The sequence below is a fragment of the Mus pahari genome, chromosome 1, assembly GCF_900095145.1.
Source record: "Mus pahari chromosome 1, PAHARI_EIJ_v1.1, whole genome shotgun sequence".
NCBI classification, from domain to species: Eukaryota; Metazoa; Chordata; class Mammalia; order Rodentia; family Muridae; genus Mus; species Mus pahari.
In genome coordinates this window covers 59,696,385-59,716,977 of record NC_034590.1, presented here as the reverse complement: position 1 = coordinate 59,716,977, position 20,593 = coordinate 59,696,385, and the positions used below count along the sequence as shown (strand labels likewise).

Here is a 20,593-nt window from a genome sequence, read left to right as displayed (position 1 = left end):
TTTCCCAAACACAAAGCCGTTCCTGCCATCTTGCTCCAGAGACAAACAAACAAATAAACAAACAAAAAACCCAAAAACAAAAAACAAAAAAATCAAAACAAACAAAAACAAAAACAAAAACAAAAAACGGGTTCTACATCTAGTTGGTTGCTTCCTACTCTAGTTAATTGGTGCAATCTAGGCCATAAGATTGTGTTTTTTTTTTTTTTTATTGGATATTTTCTTTATTTACATTTCAAATGTTATCCCCTTTCTTGGTTTCCCCTCTGAAAAACCCCTCCCCCTATCTCCCCCCCCTCCCCCTGCTCATCAGCCCACCCACTCCAGCTTCCTGGCTCTAGCATTCCTCTACACTGGGGCATTGAGCCTTCACAGGACCAAGGGCCTCTTCTCCCATTGATGTCCAACAAAGCTATCCTCTGTAAGATTGTGTCTTACAGCCAGAAGCAGCAATAAAGGAAAATATGAACAAGTGAGATGGTTCAGTGGGTGATGGCACTTGCTGCCAAATCTGACAATACACACACACACACACACACACACACAGAGAGAGAGAGAGAGAGAGAGAGAGAGAGAGAGAGAGAGAGAGAGAGAGAGAGCCAAAATAAATAAAATCTGAGAAGCTATTAAATATATATGCTATTAAATAGCATATTATGTGCTTATCTAAAATACACAAATCTATGAGTTCAGTCCAATCCCTAGCACCTCATAAAACCATGTGTAGTGACAGATGCCAGTAATCTCAGTACTCAGGAGATGGCAGCAGAAAGATCAATAAAACAAGGTCATACTAGGTTAACCTTGTCTATTCATAGCAAAATAATAATACATGGTCAGCCTTGACTACATAGTGAGTTTGAGGCCACCCTAGGTATGGAAGACTTGCCTCCACAAAAAGAAAGAGAGAAAGAAAGAAAGAAAGAAAGAAAGAAAGAAAGAAAGAAAGAAAGAAAGAAAGAAAGAAAGAAAGAAAGAAAGAAGACAAAAGAATTATAGGTTTTCCCTGTGTAAGTGAACTAAAAAAAAAAAATCTCTAAAGATAGTAAATGTGCTTAGCACTTACTAAAATACAGGAGGGAAAAAGCTGCTGTGTCAAAGTGTTCACTCTTTTTCTACAATAAGTAGCACCATGTCAGACGGTACACAGTCAAGCACATTCATTCTCTCATCCACAGACATATTGACTTTTAACTCAAAATAGGTGCTTCCCAATGCACCTATTTACCTACAGCATTCTTGGAAGTGTGTACCTACAGATTCACTATACATAGAAGAGAAATCAGCCAGTAGAAAATCTTGAGATAAAGGTAAACAAGAACAGAAAACACTGCAGGTGTTTTTAAATTTGACTCATCCTCACTATTACACAGATACGACATGCTCCATTGTTTCACTGTCCCATTTCTGTACACAGCTGCACCTACAGAATCACACTTTAAGAGCAAAATGAAGTGGTGGTGGTGGGAGGTCAGATACAAACGGACTTCTCACAAGAGTACAGCTGTGTGTGCCTCAGAGCCAACTATGGACAGTAAAACCCAGATTAGCTGATGGACTCTGGGCTATGGCACCAATCAGCAGTAGGGGTGTGTGTGTGTGACAGTGAAATCATGTAATGCATCTGGGTGATCCACATACATTTTCACAATAATTTCAACAACTTCAGAAGATAGTGAGAAAGCAAATCCCAAAAGTGAAAGTGGGAAGACTCAGACAACAGCCTCCAGGAATGCAATAGGTGAACCTGTTAACACATAGCAGGGTTCAGTCCACTCATGAGAGGAGCTTAGATGGCAGGATGCCAAATTTTTATAATGAAAGCAAACTATGAAAATTATGTATGGTCACAGGAAGGCATAAAACATTTATTATTAGAGTAAATGGACAGAGAAAGATGGACCGAGATCCCACTTATACATGTAAGTGCAAGCTTACAACCAGGAGTAAAACAAATTGATAATTATTTTTTTTAAAGCTTTATTTATTTATTATATGTAATTACTCTGTAGCTGTCTTCAGACACTCCAGAAGAGGGAGTCAGATCTTGTGACAGATGGTTGTGAGCCACCATGTGGTTGCTGGGATTTGAACTCAGGACCTTTGGAAGAGCAGTCGGGTGCTCTTACCCACTGAGCCATCTCACCAACCCGATAATTATTTTTAAATAGCAGAAATAAGCCAGAAATGTTTGGGAAAAGTTGATATGGTTGAGGGAACAATCATGCTACCTAGAAAATCCACAGTGAGCACTCATTCACACAGAGTGCAAAGAAAATCTGATTTGGTAAAGATCATTTTTCCTTCCTTTGAATTTAGTATAAGAAGATAGGATTTAAAGATCAGATGCACCACTTTATGTATGTATACATACACATATATGAAAGTTACTGAAGAAACTGCAAGGCTAAGACATGAAATTCTCCTCAGCAGTAGGGTCAGCAGCATGGTGGAAGATAGTTTTGATTATAAGCTCTAGTTTCAATTAAGAAAGGGCAAGGTAACTACTGATGTCAGGTTGTGGCTATGAGGGCAAAGACCGAGTGTGTGGCTTTGACTCAGTAGTTTTTGAGATGAAAAAAGGGAAAAATAGAAATCAGATGTTCATTGTCAGCTGATTATGATATCATGCGAGAGATCGCCTTCCTTTATCAAAATGCTTTATAACAGACACACCCCCTGATCCCACATGCAGTCAAAGAAGGAACTGCTGTTCCCAAATGCTGCCATCTCAGGGTCAAACAGGAAGTTTAATCTGGGTCTCAGTTTTATGGGTTGCAATGCTGTATTTAAAACTTAGCAGACATTTATTTCAGACCTGTGAAAGGACTTGTTCAGCAGCTCGGCACTCTGCTTTGCCAATGATGCATATTTTTGCAGAGGTTTCAAATACTGATGGTGAATGTTAACTCAGGGTCAGCAAGACATTATTGTTAGGATACTCAGCAGGGCAACTTCAAATGAGTTACTTTTAGAGAGAAGAGAGAATTAGAATGTAGTCTCAATGTTTCACCGTGTGGTCTTATACAATCCTGTGCACATTGCTTGTGAAATTCCCTGGCCCACTTTCCACATGTGTACATAACTTCTCTTCAAACTTAACACTGGTGTAAATTTGGACAATTAGAAATGTAGTATTTCAGAAGTGGATGCTCACAGTCATCTATAGGATGGAACACAGGGCCCCAATGGAGGAGCTGTAGAAAGTATCCAAGGAGTTGAAGGGGGTCTGCAACCCTATAGGTGGAACAACAATATGAACTAATCAGTACCCCCAGAGCTCTTGTCTCTAGCTGCATGTGTAGTAGAAGATGGCTTAGTTGGCCATCATTGGGAAGAGAGGCCCCTTGGTCTAGCAAACTCTATATGCCCCAGTACAGGGGAACACCAGGGCCAAGAAGTGGGAGTGAGTGGGTAGGGGAGCAGGGTGGGGGGAGGGTATAGGGGACTTTTGGGAAAGCATTTGATATGTAAATGAAGAAGATATCTAATAAAAAAAAGTTAAAAAAAAAAAAAAAAGAAATGTAGTATTTAAGTGGGAAGGTCAGCCAGGCCTGAAGTTAATGAGCTTAGGATTCTCAGGCATACAGAATTTGATGCTGCAATTGAGGAACAAAGAGAAGTAAGGGAAACAAAGTTAAGAAAGTTCTTAGCACCATTTGTTGAAAACACTATCTTTTTTCNACTGGATGGTTTTAGCTCCCTTGTCAAAGCTCAAGTGACCATAGGTGGTTGGGTTCATTTCTGGGTCTTCAATTCTATTCCATTGGTCTACCTGTCTGTCACTATACCAGTACCATGCTGTTTTTAATCACAATTGCTCTGTAGTACAGCTTAAAGTCAGACATTGTGATTCCACCAGAGATTCATTTATCATTGAGAAGAGTTTTTGCTATCCTCGGTTTTTTATTATTCCAGATGAATTTGCAAATTGCCCTTTCTAATTCATTGAAAAATTGAGTTGGAATTTTGATGGGGATTGCATTGAATCTGTAGATTGCTTTTGGCAAGATAGTCATTTTTACTATATTGATCCTGCCAATCCATGAGCATGGGAGATCTTTCCATCTTCTGAGATCTTCTTCAATTTCTTTCTTCAGAGACTTGAAGTTCTTATCATACCAATCTTTCACTTCCTTAGAGTCACACCAAGGTATTTTATATTATTTGGGACTATTGTGAAGGGTGTTGTTTCCCTAATTTCTTTCTCAGCCTGTTTATCCGTTGTGTAGAGAAAGGCTATTGATTTGTTTGAGTTAATTTTATATCCACCTACTTCACTGAAGCTGTTTATCAGATTTAGGAGTTCTCTGGTGGAATTTTTAGGGTCACTTATATATATATAAAATCATATCATCTGCAAATAGTGATATTTTGACTTCTTCCTTTCTAATTTGTATCCCCTTGACCTCCTTTTGTTGTCTAATTGGTAGGACTTTGAGTACTATATTGAATAGGTAGGGATAGCTGTCTCTTGTGAGGGTATGCCAGTGCCTGGCAAACACAGAAGTGGAGGCTCACAGTCAGCTATTGGATGGAACACAAGGCCCCCAATGGAGAAGCTAGAGAAAGTATCCAAGAAGCTGAAGGGGTCTGCAACCCAATAGGTGAAACAACAATATGAACTAACCAGTACCCCCAGAGCTTGTGTCTCTAGTTACATATGTAGCAGAAGATGGCCTAGTCGGTAATCATTGGAAAGAGAGACCCCTTGGTCTTGCAAACTTTATATGCCCCAGTACAAGGGAATGCCAGGGCCAAGAAGTGGGAGTGGGTAGGTAGAGGAGCAGGGTGGGGGAGGGTATAGGGGACTTTTGGGATAGCATTTGAAATGCAAATGAAGTAAATACCTAATAAAAATTTGGAAAAAGAAAAAGAAAAAAGAAAAAAAGAAAGTCCTTAGACTCTGAAGTAATTTCAACCTGCCCAACAGTTCATAGCCTCCTTACCCCTTTTCTTGTTAGTAATTAATCACTACTCTGCACACTATAAATTTTACATATGCTATGCTATGGTTAGACATGAAGACTGATTGTATCTGCTTTAAAAATATTTGCAGTTTCAGTGCACATAATACTTGACTGGTAAGTAAGATATTCTTGATGGTGTCCACTCAGTGGAAGAATAATCAAAGACTACTTCTCCATAAAAATTATCCCTTCTTGTTCACCAGTAGTTAAGAAGAGTAATGCAAAACACCATGTCTCCTATGAACAGATGACGAGTTGAAATAAAGCAAAGAAGCAAGCAAGAAAGGAAGAATGAAAAAAAAAAGCAAGAAAAAAGACAAAGAAAGGATCTGAAGGAAAGTACACACAGTGTGAAAGTGGGGTGTGTGGCTTAGGGAAAATGATGACTATGTTAGTTAACTGGTATTTTGTAATGAAAACGAAAATTCCAGGCTAATTCAGGGGAAAGCTACAGATGTTAAAATTCCTTGTGTTCATCAAGAACTAAGGGAAGAATAATATGAAACAGCTCATTAAGGATTAAAAGAGCTAGAGAAGTACACTAGAACATGAAACTGTTTAAAACAAAAAACAATAAAACAAAAAAACAAACAAACAAATAATAACCAAACAAAGGCAACACTTAGAACTGAATAACATAACTCTGGAAACCCAAGAAAATCTTAGTGAGCTATGGTAGACCAGAGAGGGCCCAGGTGCTGAGTGTGTCCAGAAATTACTCTAACCAAGATTACTTCAATTGGGACCCCATAAGTGGGACCACCAGCTCTTCTCCCTTTCCATCATCTTGTGAGTCGAGTAGTAGCTTAATGCTGCTGGGTTTACACTTCAGGGATATTCTTAAATAAGCTTTTTCTTTTCAATCCCTAGATATTCTTGGGCAAGGCCATTTTCCCATAGGAATCCAGTAATGTTTAAATCAAAGGAAACATATTTAATGAAACATTTTATTTCTTCCAGCTATTTGAAAATACATAGCTATGTTTAACCTATACAGTAGATTATCATATCTATAGTAAGATACTATGTAACAGAACACCTGCAACCCACTTTGAATGATGGCCATTCAAGGAATTTTCCCCACAATTCTCTGGAGCTATGTACGAATGTCTGCAATGGAGTCTATTGATGAGCTCCAAAAGTAACGAGATAATGCCTGTCTTATGCACATCTGAATCCCAAACAGGTAGCAAATGCTTGGGATTCACAGATATCTAAATATTTGTTTTACATTAATTAAAAAGAGTAGAACAGCTATGACAACAAAATTACATAGATTGTAATCTAAATAATTAAATGATATGTTTATATGCATACAGAAAATCTCAGAAAAGACAACAAAATAAGGTGATGAATCTGCTAACTACCCTAGTTTGATTGTTATCCAATGAGTAAATAAATCAAGGTATACTGCCTAACAAAAATTTGTCTAAGTATTTATGTTGATTAAAAGTAAATTGAATCAAACAAATTTACTATTGAAGTTATTCCCTACTATGATTGATATTTAATATATAAATCAAAAATGGAACTTAGAGTGAGAGTAGAAAAGAAAATTTGTAAGTAAGGCACAGCTCTAACTGCAATGCTCTTTGTACACAAAGGTTCCTGGGTCCTGTTTCTTGCATAGGCTCTCAGTTCATGATACGTGCCAGGGTACCAGAAAAACCAGAAATACCAAGCTAGGCTATGCTCTCCACATTTGTACTATTCTGTCTCTTGCCCCACTATCCTAGTATTCCCAATATGGTGGTTCTATATTATTGTCATCTCTTCATTCATATGACAAAGTATAACTCCTGACATGCAGGTACATGCACTTAACTTAGTCACAGTGTGAAGAATAAGACAGTGACACAGAATGTGACCTCTATTTCTTTCATATATTTTCAAATATTTATGAATAAATATATTATATATATATATATATATATATATATTGCTATGAAATTACATAATGTTGTAAGGACTGAGTGCAAGAATGTTTGTAAAACATGCCAGTATAAATTAAGCTCAAAATCTTGTTCACAATTATAATTATGATCCATGTGTAATTTAAATAATCTAAATGATATATTTATATGCATACAGAAAATCTCAGAAAACACAACAATATAAGGTAATGAACATGCTAACTACCCTAGTCTAATTATTATCCAATGAGTAAATAAACCAATGCATACTGCCTGACACGTGGCCACGCACAAGTAGTTTGGTTTATTTAGTCATAGTCACCTTTAAGTAGTAAATAATAATTTCTGTCACTTATTATATAACTATGAGATAGAGCACAAAACAATTTACTAACTCTAAATCACTGGACAGAAACATTATTATCACTATGATAATAATAATGGTTATATGCTTGTTTTTTGTAAATCTTATTCTATTAGCCTTATTATTTAATGTAGCATTACCTTGGCTGATGTTTCAAACCATCCTACGAAACCATGCTCCTTGCAGAACTGGTCCATCTTGAGTCCATTGTTCACAAGCACATCTTTTCCTTGGTCACATTTGTTGGCCAACAAAACCACTGACACTGGCTTACCATTAGGAAGCGTTAACTTTGAGTCCAAATCATTTTTCCACTTTGCCACGGCTTCAAATGTGGCTGGTCTGGTGACATCAAAAACAATAAATGCCCCCATAGCTTCCCGGTAATAAACTCTTGTCATGTTTCCAAATCTTTCTTGACCTGTCAGCAAAAAGAGACAGAATTCACTAAGTTACTAAAATTTTAATCATAATTGTACACTACACTGGTGTTTCATATCCCCTCCCCCACAAATGAGCAGGTGATGAAACAGAGAGTTTTAATGCTAATATTTAGAGACAGGATAAAATATACATTTATGTAGCTATGTTGTGTAATATTTACAACCATAAAGGAAACTTTAATTTTTAAAAAATAGGTATTTGATTATTGGGTCTATAAGATGGCTCAAGAGTTCTAGGCTCTTGCCATTTATCCTAAAGACATTAATTCAAACCCTATAACTACCATGGTAAAAGGAGAAACTTGACTACTTCAACTTGTCTTCTGAACTACACAAATGTGCTATAGTATACATGTTTGAGTGTGTGTGTGTGTGCACATGAATGGACACAAAATAAGTAAATAAATGTGGAAGAAGTATAAAATATTTATTGAGAAAATGTTGTATAGCATACAATATTTTATAACTCTGCTTATATAGTCCCTCTATAAGTGTATGGATATTTAAGTTAATTAAAACTGCTTAAAATTTTAAATTCCATCTGTAAGTCATAGTAGTTAGCTAAATTTCAAATGTTAAATTACATGTGGCTTTCTTTGGAATTCAGGGTAAGGTGACATATTAGGAGCTGTGTCTGTCAGACTAGCTGAAAACATATTTATATTAAAAATAGATTCTATTCTTAGCCGGGCGTGGTGGTGCACACCTTTAATCCCAGCACTTGGGAGGCAGAGGCAGGCGGATTTCTGAGTTCGAGGCCAGCCTGGTCTACAAAGTGAGTTCCAGGACAGCCAGGGATATACAGAGAAACCCTGTCCCAAAACAACAACAACAACAACAAAAAGATTCTATTCTTATAAAAAGAAAGAGCTATGCAAAACAGACATAATGCTTGGTATGGTTTTGCCCACCAAGCAACAGTCAGGCCAGCACTGCAGCCTAGGCACACTGCCCGTACCCTGGAAAATCAAGCTGTAGCTGCCTGGGAAGCAGATTCCCAGACAACCAACAATAGAAGACCAGGTTTCAGAAATCCAACCAGAGGTGGGAAAGCACAGCCAGCTTCGGAGGTCAAAGTATGCCACGGCTGTTGGAAGCTGAGAGGGACTCCAAAGGCTGTTCCTGCCCATTACTTGGGTGAGCAACTATACTCGCAGGAAGTTCGAAGCAGAACTTAGTAAGGTGTGCTGATGGTACAACCAGGCTTCAAGCAGAACGGACTGGAGAGAGCATCAGAAGTATGGAACCTGAAGCTCAAAACTTCTCAAGGAGCCACAACCGATACAACCGCCACTGCCTAGAGGAGCTACAGAATGTGGTATGGTATTCAGACAGACTCCATAAAAAGTAAACAGGGGGTCTTCCTGTAAGTAGCTAAAGGTGACCTGTGAAGATGGATCACCACTCTCTTGACCCAGAAACCCCTCACAAAATCACGCAAATCAAGAAGTTCAAACAGAACACTCAGGAAACTGCCCAGACCATCAAGGGTATGCATATACGCAAAGCCACCAAGTATCTGGAGGATGTTACTTTAAAGAAGCAAAGTATGCCATTCCATTCCAGTGGTATAATGGTAGAATTGGTAGATGTGCCCAGGCCAAACAGTGGGGCTGGGCACAGGGATGGTGGCCAAAATATGAGTGCTGACTTTTTGCTGCACTTGCTTAAAAAAATGCAGAGAGTAATGCTGAACTTAAGGGTTTAGATGTAGTTTCTCTAGTCACTGAACACATCCAGGCGAACAAGGCACCTAAGATGCACACAGAGCTCATGGCTGGATTAACCATACATGAGCTCCCCCTGCTACATTAAGATGATCCTCACTGAGAAGGAACAGGTTGTTCCAAAGCCAGAAGAGGAGGTTGCACAGGAGGAAAAGATATCCCAGAAGAAATTGAAGAAACAAAAACTCAAAACACAGGAATAAATTCAGCATAAAATAAATGCAGATAAAGTAAAAAAAAAGAAAAAAAAAGTAACCATAGGCAAGCAGGTCTTCTAAACTCTTTCTCATTGTCAGTCACAGTAGGTTTTGACAAAAAGAACGATCCTCAAAACCCCAGAAACTAAGCTGCAATCTGACAGCAAGTGTCAAACTGGGAATTTTGGAAGAAAGTGGACTTTAGCCATACGAACTTCTCACACTTGCAAGGACAAACTGATATAACTCGTTTGAATTATTGACCCTATTATGCATGATTATTAACACGATAAATCTCCTTTACCTTCTTTTGAAGACTGGTTCAAAAGGTAAGACAAGATGAAGAAGAAACCACATCTTCCTAACTATAGTCATAATACCTTCTTCTGATGCACTTTAGAACTATTATTATCATTATTATTTACATTAATTGTTATGCTACTGTGTTTTAATCTATATCTCAGTAAAAAAATCTAATATTATATCATACTTTCTTTCTCTATATCTACTCAAAGATATTTTCTCTAGTAATTCTCAGAACTCTTTATTGCCTAATTTCTTTATTATTATTCTAACTTTCCCTCTTCCAGATTCTCTCCTCACCTGACTCTTAAATACTAATACCCATACCTCTAAAGGCACTACAAAATATAGTCCCTTAACCAATACCCTAGGAACACTGACTCTGAAATCTATCAGGACATAAGCAAGAGAACAAATTATCTTCTACTAAAAGTTTAGATTGAGATTGCTGATAATCTGCTACTGTGGTTAGTTTCCAAAATAATTAGCATTATAGAACATTAAAACCTAATCAAAGATATATCACCAGGGACCTAATATAAAAATAAAATAAAAACAATGGACAGAATAGAATAAAAAGAAAGACTGAGAAATACCTCTATTTTAACAGAGCATGAAATATAAGTGTAGCAAACAATTCATTTCACAAGCATCCAATTCCTTAGTACTTGAAACCAAAGATGAGATGCATGAAATTCAAGAAGAAGATCTCAGAGTCCTACTTTTAAAAAGTATCAGTGACTACAAATAGAACTCAAATAAGTGGACAAATGAAGTGAGGAAATCAGGACATAGAAAGGAAGGTACTAAAGTAGCTAAACCAGTAACTTGGAGAAGAAATTTAAGTATCAAGTGTCCAGAGGACAATTTCAGTAAGGATTCTGAAACTACCAAAAATGAACGAAATAGAAATTTTGGACATAAAAGAATAAGTCAATCAAATAAAGAACAGCAGGAAGTATGTTCAACACAGAAACACAAGCAGAAGATCTAATTTCAGGATCAAGGGTGAAATTTGGGAAAATATTCAGGCTTAAGTAAAAATGAAACTAATGAATGTGGAAAAAAAAATTCACAAGAACTGTGGGTTGTGTTCAAGATACAGAGTCTAAGAATCTATGAGGTAGAAAGTGGATCTGGAAAAGCCTAAAGAAATAGAAAATATATTCAATAAAATTAATAGATTTTTTTTTCTATAACTAGAGAGACATTCAAATGCAAGAGGCAATTAAGATTCCCAAATACCCATGACTATAGAAGAATCCAACACAACATAGCTGCTAAAATGTCAAAGGTACAGAACATTAAAAGCTGTAAGTTGAAATTACCAAATTATTACATAGATGAGGATTGTCAGAACACCATCAGCTCTCACATCAGCAATCTTAAAATCCAGTGTGAAGCCCTAAGATATATTTTAATTATACAGAAACTCATTGAGACACAGAGATTTTTAGGTCTGACTAATGTCAGAACATATTGTTTTTTATTTGTAAGAGCTTTAAAATAATGTTTTAATTACTAAGAGGAAAAGCCATGTAAGCGTGAAATGCTATGCTTTAAGCCCTCAAAGAAAAAAAAAAAAATCAAAGATTCCATACAGAGAAAGTTGTCTCTTAAAATTGACAGAGAATTTAAAAACATCTCATAATAAGCAAAAAAAAATATGGCAACTATGACAATCAGGCCAACATTGCAAAAGATATTAAAATGGGAAAGTACACAGTGAAAGAAGAAAAACAGACTCATCAGTGGGCACACAAGAAATAATAAAATTTATTTCAGGAATTGATAAAAGATTGGAGTCAATCTTTAGTAAGAGTGTCAATCATGTTCAACACAGGAAACCAAAAATCCCCAAAATGAACAGGAGGGAAGAAGAAGCAATAACCCCCCCCAAGAAACAAACAAACAAAAAAACCCCAAGACATAGGAATATCAAATCCCTCTCAGTAACAACCATAAATACAAACAGACTCATTTATTGAAAGAAACAGACTAATAGATTAAAAACAACATCCAACTAATAAGCACTAATAAAATCCATTATTTATTATACTGTTTTTTGAATTGCTAATTTGAAAAATACCCACATGTATCTAATGACTGCCACATTTTACGATGTCAATTTAGAATATCTGAATCAACACAGGTCATTGTATTGGTCTCTGAACACTTGATACACAATGATGTTATCATGCACATCCCTGCTCTGCAGAGTTTATATTTTAAAGGGAAGAAAGATTAACAATTAAAGCATGTTGTATGATAAAGAGGCATGCAAAGTATATTTCCATTAAAAGCAATAGAAGTTAGCATACTCTGTATGCTTACTCCCCCTCAAAAACCTGATATACACAAATGACCATTTCAGAACGGTTATTATCCTCACTGTTTAGTTTTTTATCATTATTGGTATTGTGGAGATTTAGGTCATGCACAGGGTCTCAGGAGTTCTAGGTAAGCCGTCTACCAGAGGGCTACATTCCCAACAGTATGCACAGTATAGAATGAGAAAATTGAGACTTGGAATGTCTGTAGCTTTATCAAATTAAACGTATGGCAAACTTGCAAAGTCAGAACCTAAACCTCAGCTGTCTGAACTCAAAGCCATATTTACTCGCTAACATCAAGTACTTTCAGCTTCGACACCACACTCTTGTGCTATCTTGACTGCAGACCTCTGTTCCAGAAGTAGCCAACTCAATCCAGTTTTACAGATACTCACTGGCAAGGATAGAATCTGTGACAGTTGGTAGTCTATGTCTTTACAGTACAATAATGAGCCTACCTCTTCATTAAGTAGTCTATAATTTATATCTCTGATATTGCAGAAAGCCATTTTCTCTTAAAGAATAAAGACTGGTTTTGGAATTAGTTGCAGTCAGCTGGAATCAGTTTGATTCTGAAAATCTTGCAAATGCTTATTGGTGAATTTCTTAGACTTTCTCAATTAAGCCTTCCTCGTCTGGAAAGTGTCTAGGAGAATATGGAGACCAGTTTTATGCAAATGGGATGCATTAACACAGACTAAGCATTCAGCAGTCAAATTTGCTTTACTATGTTAAAAACATAATAGAAATACTACATAAGTTCTAAAAACAGAGATTTGGATCAGAGTTTAAGACAAGCCACTATTATAGGTACTTGAGCAGAGACAAAAGGTGAACAAAATCCTATTACCTCTCATTCTGTCTACTAATGACTGCTGGAGGCAGGAAGTAATGAAGGATAGATTTTTGTTTCATGACCCACAAATCCTTATTTACATTGGATCATAAAATTACATTAATCAGAGTCTTTTCACAGGAAAAAATAAAATACTGAAAATGCAATGTATTTAGAAAAATTCATGTTAACAGGACCTCTAACTATACTTTATATAAACTTAGAGCACAATGTTTTGTGCTGGTAAATTTTCATAAAAAGTAATAAATGTATAGTAGGTTATTTTCTCAATGGTATTACAGAAAAGGCAGGTTCCTAAACATGCCTTGGGAAGGATGGAATTTGCTGCTCTTCCCTTAGTATCTGAGCTGCTCCTCAGGACTGTGTGCTAGAGAGCAGCATCTCATTAGGACAAGCACATGACAATCCAATATTTCTTACATAGGTTGCACCATAGAGGAACTTAAAATTTTTTCCCATAGTTATCAAGTCAATGAAGGAGAAGGGTAAAAAATTCTTCATATGACCCACAGCCCATGGATGAACTTTCCTTTTTCCCAGGTGACCCCCCTTTTCATTTTTTTAATGCCTTATACAAATAATGATCTCCTTTGATTCCATTCAGGGTGTAGCATGACATTTCAGTACAAATGGGGAAAAAAAAGCCCTCTGTGTCATTCAGAACTTGGAGGGCCTCTAGGCTCGTTAAAGATGTCTTATGATCTCTCTAGAGAGCTAACATGATGAAGGGCAGTCATGGGTTATTCAATAATCTGTTTGTCAAGAGGTCTGCATAGTAGATGGCTCCCAAAGATTAAGATTTTACTTTTAACGTATGGCCAAGGATCATCTTCAGACTATGAAAAAGAAATATATGGTCTTATAGATTGACAGGGATTGAAAGAGTGTATAAGTGTGTGAGTGAATGAATCAGAAATAAGGAGAAAGCAATGTTTCCAGAAAGAAAAGAGCTTTGTATATGGAGGTCACTAGGCCAACCCACTGGGAAAGTTTGTATTTTTGACATTCCAGAAAGGGGTCACAGGCAGACCAGAGAATTTCTGGCTCTCACATCTTATCCTTCCTCTATCAGCTGACAGCCCTAATTGCTAGTTCTTGTTAAAAGTGAAAATCATGTGACTCTCAGTGAGTGCCTGCTTATGGGTAGAGACCTGTACAGTCTATCCTGAATAAATTTATTGTAAAAAAAAAAAAAAAAAAAAAAAACCAAAGACTATGATTCAAAAACACTCTCTGGCATTATAATACTCACTGAACACCCATTCACTGGACAGCTATTTAACTCCATGCCACTAATATGGAGGGTTTTGCCCATGAGAAGGCCCAGGAGTCATACTTGGTTTAATCTGACCTAGTTCCCAGGTGGAGCACCACTTGTCTTATGGCCTCTAGACACACTCCAGTATATGGATACGAATGGATATGAATCACGACCCTGCTTCCAGCTTTGAGGGATGCGAAATTGTAAGCACATTTATTTGAGGAGTCAGAAAACATGGGCCTTAATTTTATCACCAGAGATCTTACACAAATCAATATAGCCCTAAACAAACATTTCTGTCTCTGCAGCTCATTTTTCTGTGGTGCTAATGACACTGATAAAGGTGATAGCTAAAATCTTCTAGTTGCTCTTTTTCCAAGATTTAGTCAAACTTGGGCTCTGTTTTCTAATGGCCTGTAATGGTTTCCTTGGTGTCCCAAGCATAGATAAAAAAATATATACAAATGTCACAACCATAATGTGTATTTCATAGAATTTTTCACTTAATGATCCAGGTTCTTGTTTGTCTTCTGTGGCTGTGATCAAACATTAATAATCCAACCAACTTAGAGAGAAGTTTAGTTTATGGGTTCATCATCAAAGGAAGTCAAGGTAGAAAATAAAGGCAGGAATCTGGAGGTAGTCACTGAAGCAGAGACAACTGAGAAATACTGCTTATTGGCTAGCTTTAATGCTTTGTCAGATCTGTTTTCTTATACAGTCTGGGCCGATTTGTTCCAGTACTGCCCACAATAGGCTAGGCCCTCCTCCATAAATTAGGTGCTGGGGTTCCCTCTTCCCAGGTAACTCCAGGCTGATGTCAAGTTCATAGCTAAAGTTAACTATAACAGACACTAAGAACAACCAAGCTGTTTTATGCCTGAGTCCCCTAAACAGGTATAAGGTCTACGGCAGAAGCAGAGATGGCTATAATATACAAAACACTCAGCACAACATCTTGTATTCTAAATTTATCTAAAGCGTTTTTGAAGTTATGTTGGCCTCCATTTTCCTAACAACTTTGCATTTTGAGTATTTTACTTTAAGAAAAGTGATGTCTACCCCATTTTCTTCTGAATGATATAATTTTATGAGTCACTATAAATTAAGGTTTGGGGCTCATAATACAAAAATACCAACCACAAGTAGACAGAATTAGAGGTAACAGGATTTATTTTATTTTATTTTATTTGTCTCTGTGAAAGTGCCTGCAATAGTGTTTTCTCTTAAACTCTGATACCAAACTCTGTTTTTAGAACCTACATCATAGCACTGAGGCGGCAAGGCAGGCATTTCTCTGTGAGTTTGAAGCCAGCCTAGTCTATACAGTTAGTTGTAGGATAGCCAAGGCTACACAGAGAAACTCTATTTTGAAATAACAACAAATAAACAAACAAGTCTGAAATTCCTATAGAATATCTTTTCTTTCCCTACACTCTTTAGAGATATGCTGTTTTGGTTTTGTATGGAGCCTGTAAATCTCCATTTAAAACCACACTATAGGTGCCATTAATATACTCCCCTGTCTCATAACTCCAATTTTATTAGGATCTACTTACAAAAGGTAATTCTTGTCATTATTCTGCATTTTTTAGTTGTTCATTACTCACACATATTTAAGAGACAATATTTTATTAAGACTATACATAATGCTGTATATCTTTTATCTCTACCTACCTTTTCAAAACTTATCTCCCTTCATTCAAAATGTTCTATGGACCAGTCATATTGGAAACTTCATCTCCTTAAAGGGCCTTAGGTAGCTGTTATATGAGCTCTAGACATTTGAACTTAAGTCCTGCTATTTGCAGAGCAAACACTCTTACCCTCTGCTGAACCATCTCACCAACCCACGCCATTGTCTCTATCCTACATCATGATCACTTGTCATGGAATATATTCATGCTTCAACCTCTCTTGTGGCACTGAAAATCTGAAAATCTCAGAGAACAGGCTAGTTACAGTTCTAAGTTGTCTTTTTTTTTTTTTTCCCCCAGAGCTGAGAACCGGAACCCAGGGCCTTGTGCTTGCTAGGCAAGCACTCTACCACTGAGCTAAATCCCTAACCCCCAGTTCTAAGTTGTAAAGGTTGAAAGCTATTTCTCAATAAATAAAGTGAGGGCTCCAGATACCATGAAGAAAATGAAGCTGCCACTGATGCGTGCTAGCATACTTACTCTATAGTCATCTCTCATTTCTAGTAAATGATTAATAGGTGTTCATTGGAGGATAAAAATCAACATTATTCTAACATGATCATACACATATGTGTTACAATGAATTTCAGACTAGAGAGCTGTATTTTTTGTAGTCATTCTCATCCTTAAGAAATAGGGTAATGAATTTACTACAAGTAGTTCATGTTTGAGAGTTATGGCCTGATCATGAGATCTAAAAGAACCATAAATATGGTCTCTGTATTTATAGGTCTAGTATATGAACAGCAGAAAGCCAATATAAAATCAAAAGTAAATTTATCTCGTTCACAATGTTCTCAGAGAAAACTAATCAAGTAATACAGTTCCTGCTGTGGTGAAAGGAACACTGAGCTGCTAATAGAGTAAGTTTTTTTTCTAATGTCTCAGGGAAACCCTCACGCTATGATAAGTGACTATAAATGTCTTGGTTTTAGGTGCCTCGATGAGATGATCATCTTGTAGATTTTTATCTCTTCACTCTTCATAATTTTGCCCCGATATGCCAGTGACAGAAAGGTGTTTATTACTCAATATTTTTCATCATCTAGACATAGATTATACTTAATACCAACTTATCACCACCGCTGAAACATTACCAACTTATCTACAACCATGATCAAATTTCTAGCACCCCCATGATCAGCTATGAACAGTGAAAATTCATTAAGGCTTATATAGGAAGTAAAAGAGAAGTTATGTTATGGTTAGATCTTAAAGGCCTCCCCAAAAAGCTCAAGAACTGAGAGCTTGAGCTTTACCATAGTTAAGGGAAATGGGTTATGAGGATGGTTATTTCATATACCCATTGATGATTTCATACTAAGTAGAGATGGGACCTGGCTACAAGAAATAGGTAGCCATGTCTGTGGGGAGTCGTTTCTTTCTTCCTCTCACCCTCTCTCTGTGTCTCTCTTGGTCTTTCTCTTCCCTCTTGCTCTCTTCCTACCTCTTTCCCTTCCTCTGTCCTTGTCCATATATAGTGGTGATTTTAATAATAATGGCCCTCATAGGTTCACACACACACACACACACACACACACACACACACACACACACACACAATGTATGTGTATCTATTCTTTTCCCTATCTTTCTTTCCTAGGTGCAATGAGATGCTCAAAATAAACCTTATTTCATTAAGTTTTTCCCTCAGATGTTTGTCACAGTTACAGAAAAGCTACACAACAACCCTCCCCAATAGACAAGTATATGTTTACCAAATCTTCAACATTTCTGTTTGCCTGTTGTATTTGCCACTGTCATTCTACTTGGACTGAAGTAAACCATCTTATCTCATCATGTAACAACAAACAAAAAACCTTAATGCTGATTATTTTCTAAGAATAAGTTCAGCTATTACAATTTTTTTTTCAGTTTTGTGGTGATTATATTGTACGGTGAAAGATAAACAACAAATTTTTAAAAGAAAGCAAAATGGAAAGAATACTATTTATTTGTTTCTTTTAAATTGTTATGGAGAGGGCTGGAAAGAAGGCTCAGTGGTTAAGAGCACAGACTGCTCTTCCAAAGGTCCCGAGTTCAATTCCCAGCAACCACATGGTGGCTCACAAGAGATCTGATGCCCTCTTCTGGTGTGTCTTGAAACAGCTACAGTTTATTCAAATACATAAGGTAAATTTAAAAATATATAAAGGGAAAGGATATATATTTTTTAAAAATTGTTATGGAATAAAATAAAACAGGAAAGGAGAAAAAATGTATTCTGAGAGTGGAAACAGACTTTAGAAGAGTAAATATGGAATCCTCCAGTAAAAGGACATCATTTTAGAAAAGATCAAAATATTAAAAGAATAAACTATGTGAATATTCTGTAGGTTTAAACAGACAGAATGTCTGGCACAATAAAAATGAAGCACAAATCAGTCTGTCAATTGTTTGAGGAAATAGTACAAGAGTCATGTGAGACACCAAAGAATGAACATGGGTCAGAATAGCCTGGGGTAAAACAAGGAGACCAGAAGGTCCAGAGTATACACAGTTTGCTGCCATTGTATTGATATTCCCTTTAATGATGAAAACATTCAAGGACACAAGCAGATGAGAAATGATGGATTACTATGGCAGGTACATTGGGGAATGGCGTATGGGAATCAGAATAGGACTGGAGACACCAGTTAGGAAGGTATTGCAATAATTGGCAAGAGATTATTAATTGAATTAAAGCAGTAGTTGTGATGATTGTTTCTTTCTTGGGTACAAATGGAGACAGAGACATCAGAGGAATTGTATAGCAAGGGATGATTCAAGTATGAGTTTCAGAGCCTCAAAGAGAACTGGATGGAGATAATTTCATTAGGTTTGAAGTGCGACACTCAATGGCAGAAAGTAAGTCAGGATTTAGACATGTTACAGTTGAGATTAGATTTCTATTAATAAGCATATTGCATAGATAGTTGAATGTGTGGCCAGAAGTTTCACAGGGAGGTCAGGACTGTGCCATTAATCTGTTTTCTTTTCTATGTGCTACTACCAAATTCACGACCCTGTGTGTCAATATCAACACTTAGAGAGAGTAATATGCACCTAGAGTCTCAAGCTGAGGTAGATAATTAGAGGTAGAATTCCTAATATGTGGTGTGACTCCACACCAGGTTTCAAACAATTTAAATTAGGCTCTTCAGTTATAACATAAAGGAAGCTACATTGTAATTATTCACATATTGAAATACCTTAAAAATTCTGAACACTCAGAAATACAGAACTCATATTAATAAGCCATGACTACTTGTGAACACTTTTGAACTAATCAAAACTAAACTTCTAACTTTTAAATGGAAAAATGTGCTGACACTACTTCCTTCAAATATTCATGTACATGAAAAACACCACTTTAATGTACATATTTCATTCATACCATTTTAATAAGTATACCTTCTTTTTAATCATGATTATGACTAGACTATAATTATTTGGCTTTGAACTCATTTTTGTTTCCTAAGTTTCCATAGCAATGACTCACTATACCACCCTTTTGGTTATTTAACTTAGCACCTACTTGTAGAATTTTTCATGTTCTGTAAGCCTCTGCTATATCTCCAGTGACATTGTAGATTCCTCAAGCCACCAATTCAATTACTCAATCACAGTACTCAGGTTTGCATAGCACGTGGATTCTAAGAGGCTCTTAGTGTGTGTTCTTAATAGACTTACATAACAGAATGAAACTAGCAATACAAGGACTTCATATAATAAAGCGACTAGTTTGATTCATATTTGTGGGAGAGAGCCTCTGCAAGGAATGAAGTGAACTGAATAAGGAAGAATCCCAGACCTTATGCATTTACTTCCTATTTCTTCTAATCTGTTCATAAAGATCTCAACCTGCTTGTATTTCAGAACTATACAGGCTCTTTCCATCATGTTAGATCCACTATAAACAATGGCTCTTATTTAATACTCATGGTAGTTATCATTTCTTGAATTTATCCATCCAGAATAAACTAGCTATCTGTGATATGTTCAAATAAGCTAAAATTTACATGAAATTATGACCCCATTAAAAAGATTTCCTATGTAACCCAAGCTATTTTTGAATTTGTGATCCTCCTGCTTTAGATCTCATATGTTTGGATCACAAGTATACATTGCCTTCCCTGCCCTAAATTTAAATATCTCATGATTCCTTTCATTAAAATTATTAAACAGTAACAATTTTAATTGAAACCTTTGTTGCTCTAAAAATAACAAACAAACATCCTAAAATATGTTCACTAGATAATTAGCTCAATACATCCAATGAAAAGCAATCTTTAAATTATTAGCATTTGGAATAGTAGTCCTAAGTAACCATTAAATCCACTTTAATACATACCATACAAAAATACCCTCTTATTTCCAGTCTTGATTATCGAAGGATTTCCAGAGTCCTTTAAAGTACTAATTCCCTAAAACATATGCCAGAAATGCTCTACTCTGCCTCTAGGAAATTCATGTGATATGTTAAAATCCCAAGGCAAACACAGTAGCATTTTTGGTCAAGCAGATATCAGACCAATTGTGGTAGTTTA

At 36.4% G+C, this 20,593-nt stretch overlaps 1 protein-coding gene across 1 annotated transcript in view; it reads right to left on the bottom strand.

Moving 5' to 3' along the window:
• The window catches only part of Rab38 (RAB38, member RAS oncogene family), a 69,550-nt gene that overhangs the window by 36,695 nt on the left and 12,262 nt on the right, over positions 1-20,593 (bottom strand). Inside the window, exon 2 of the mRNA XM_021205957.1 lies at positions 7,388-7,668. Coding sequence (XP_021061616.1) covers positions 7,388-7,668 — 281 coding nt within the window. The remainder of the gene's footprint in view (positions 1-7,387; positions 7,669-20,593) is intronic.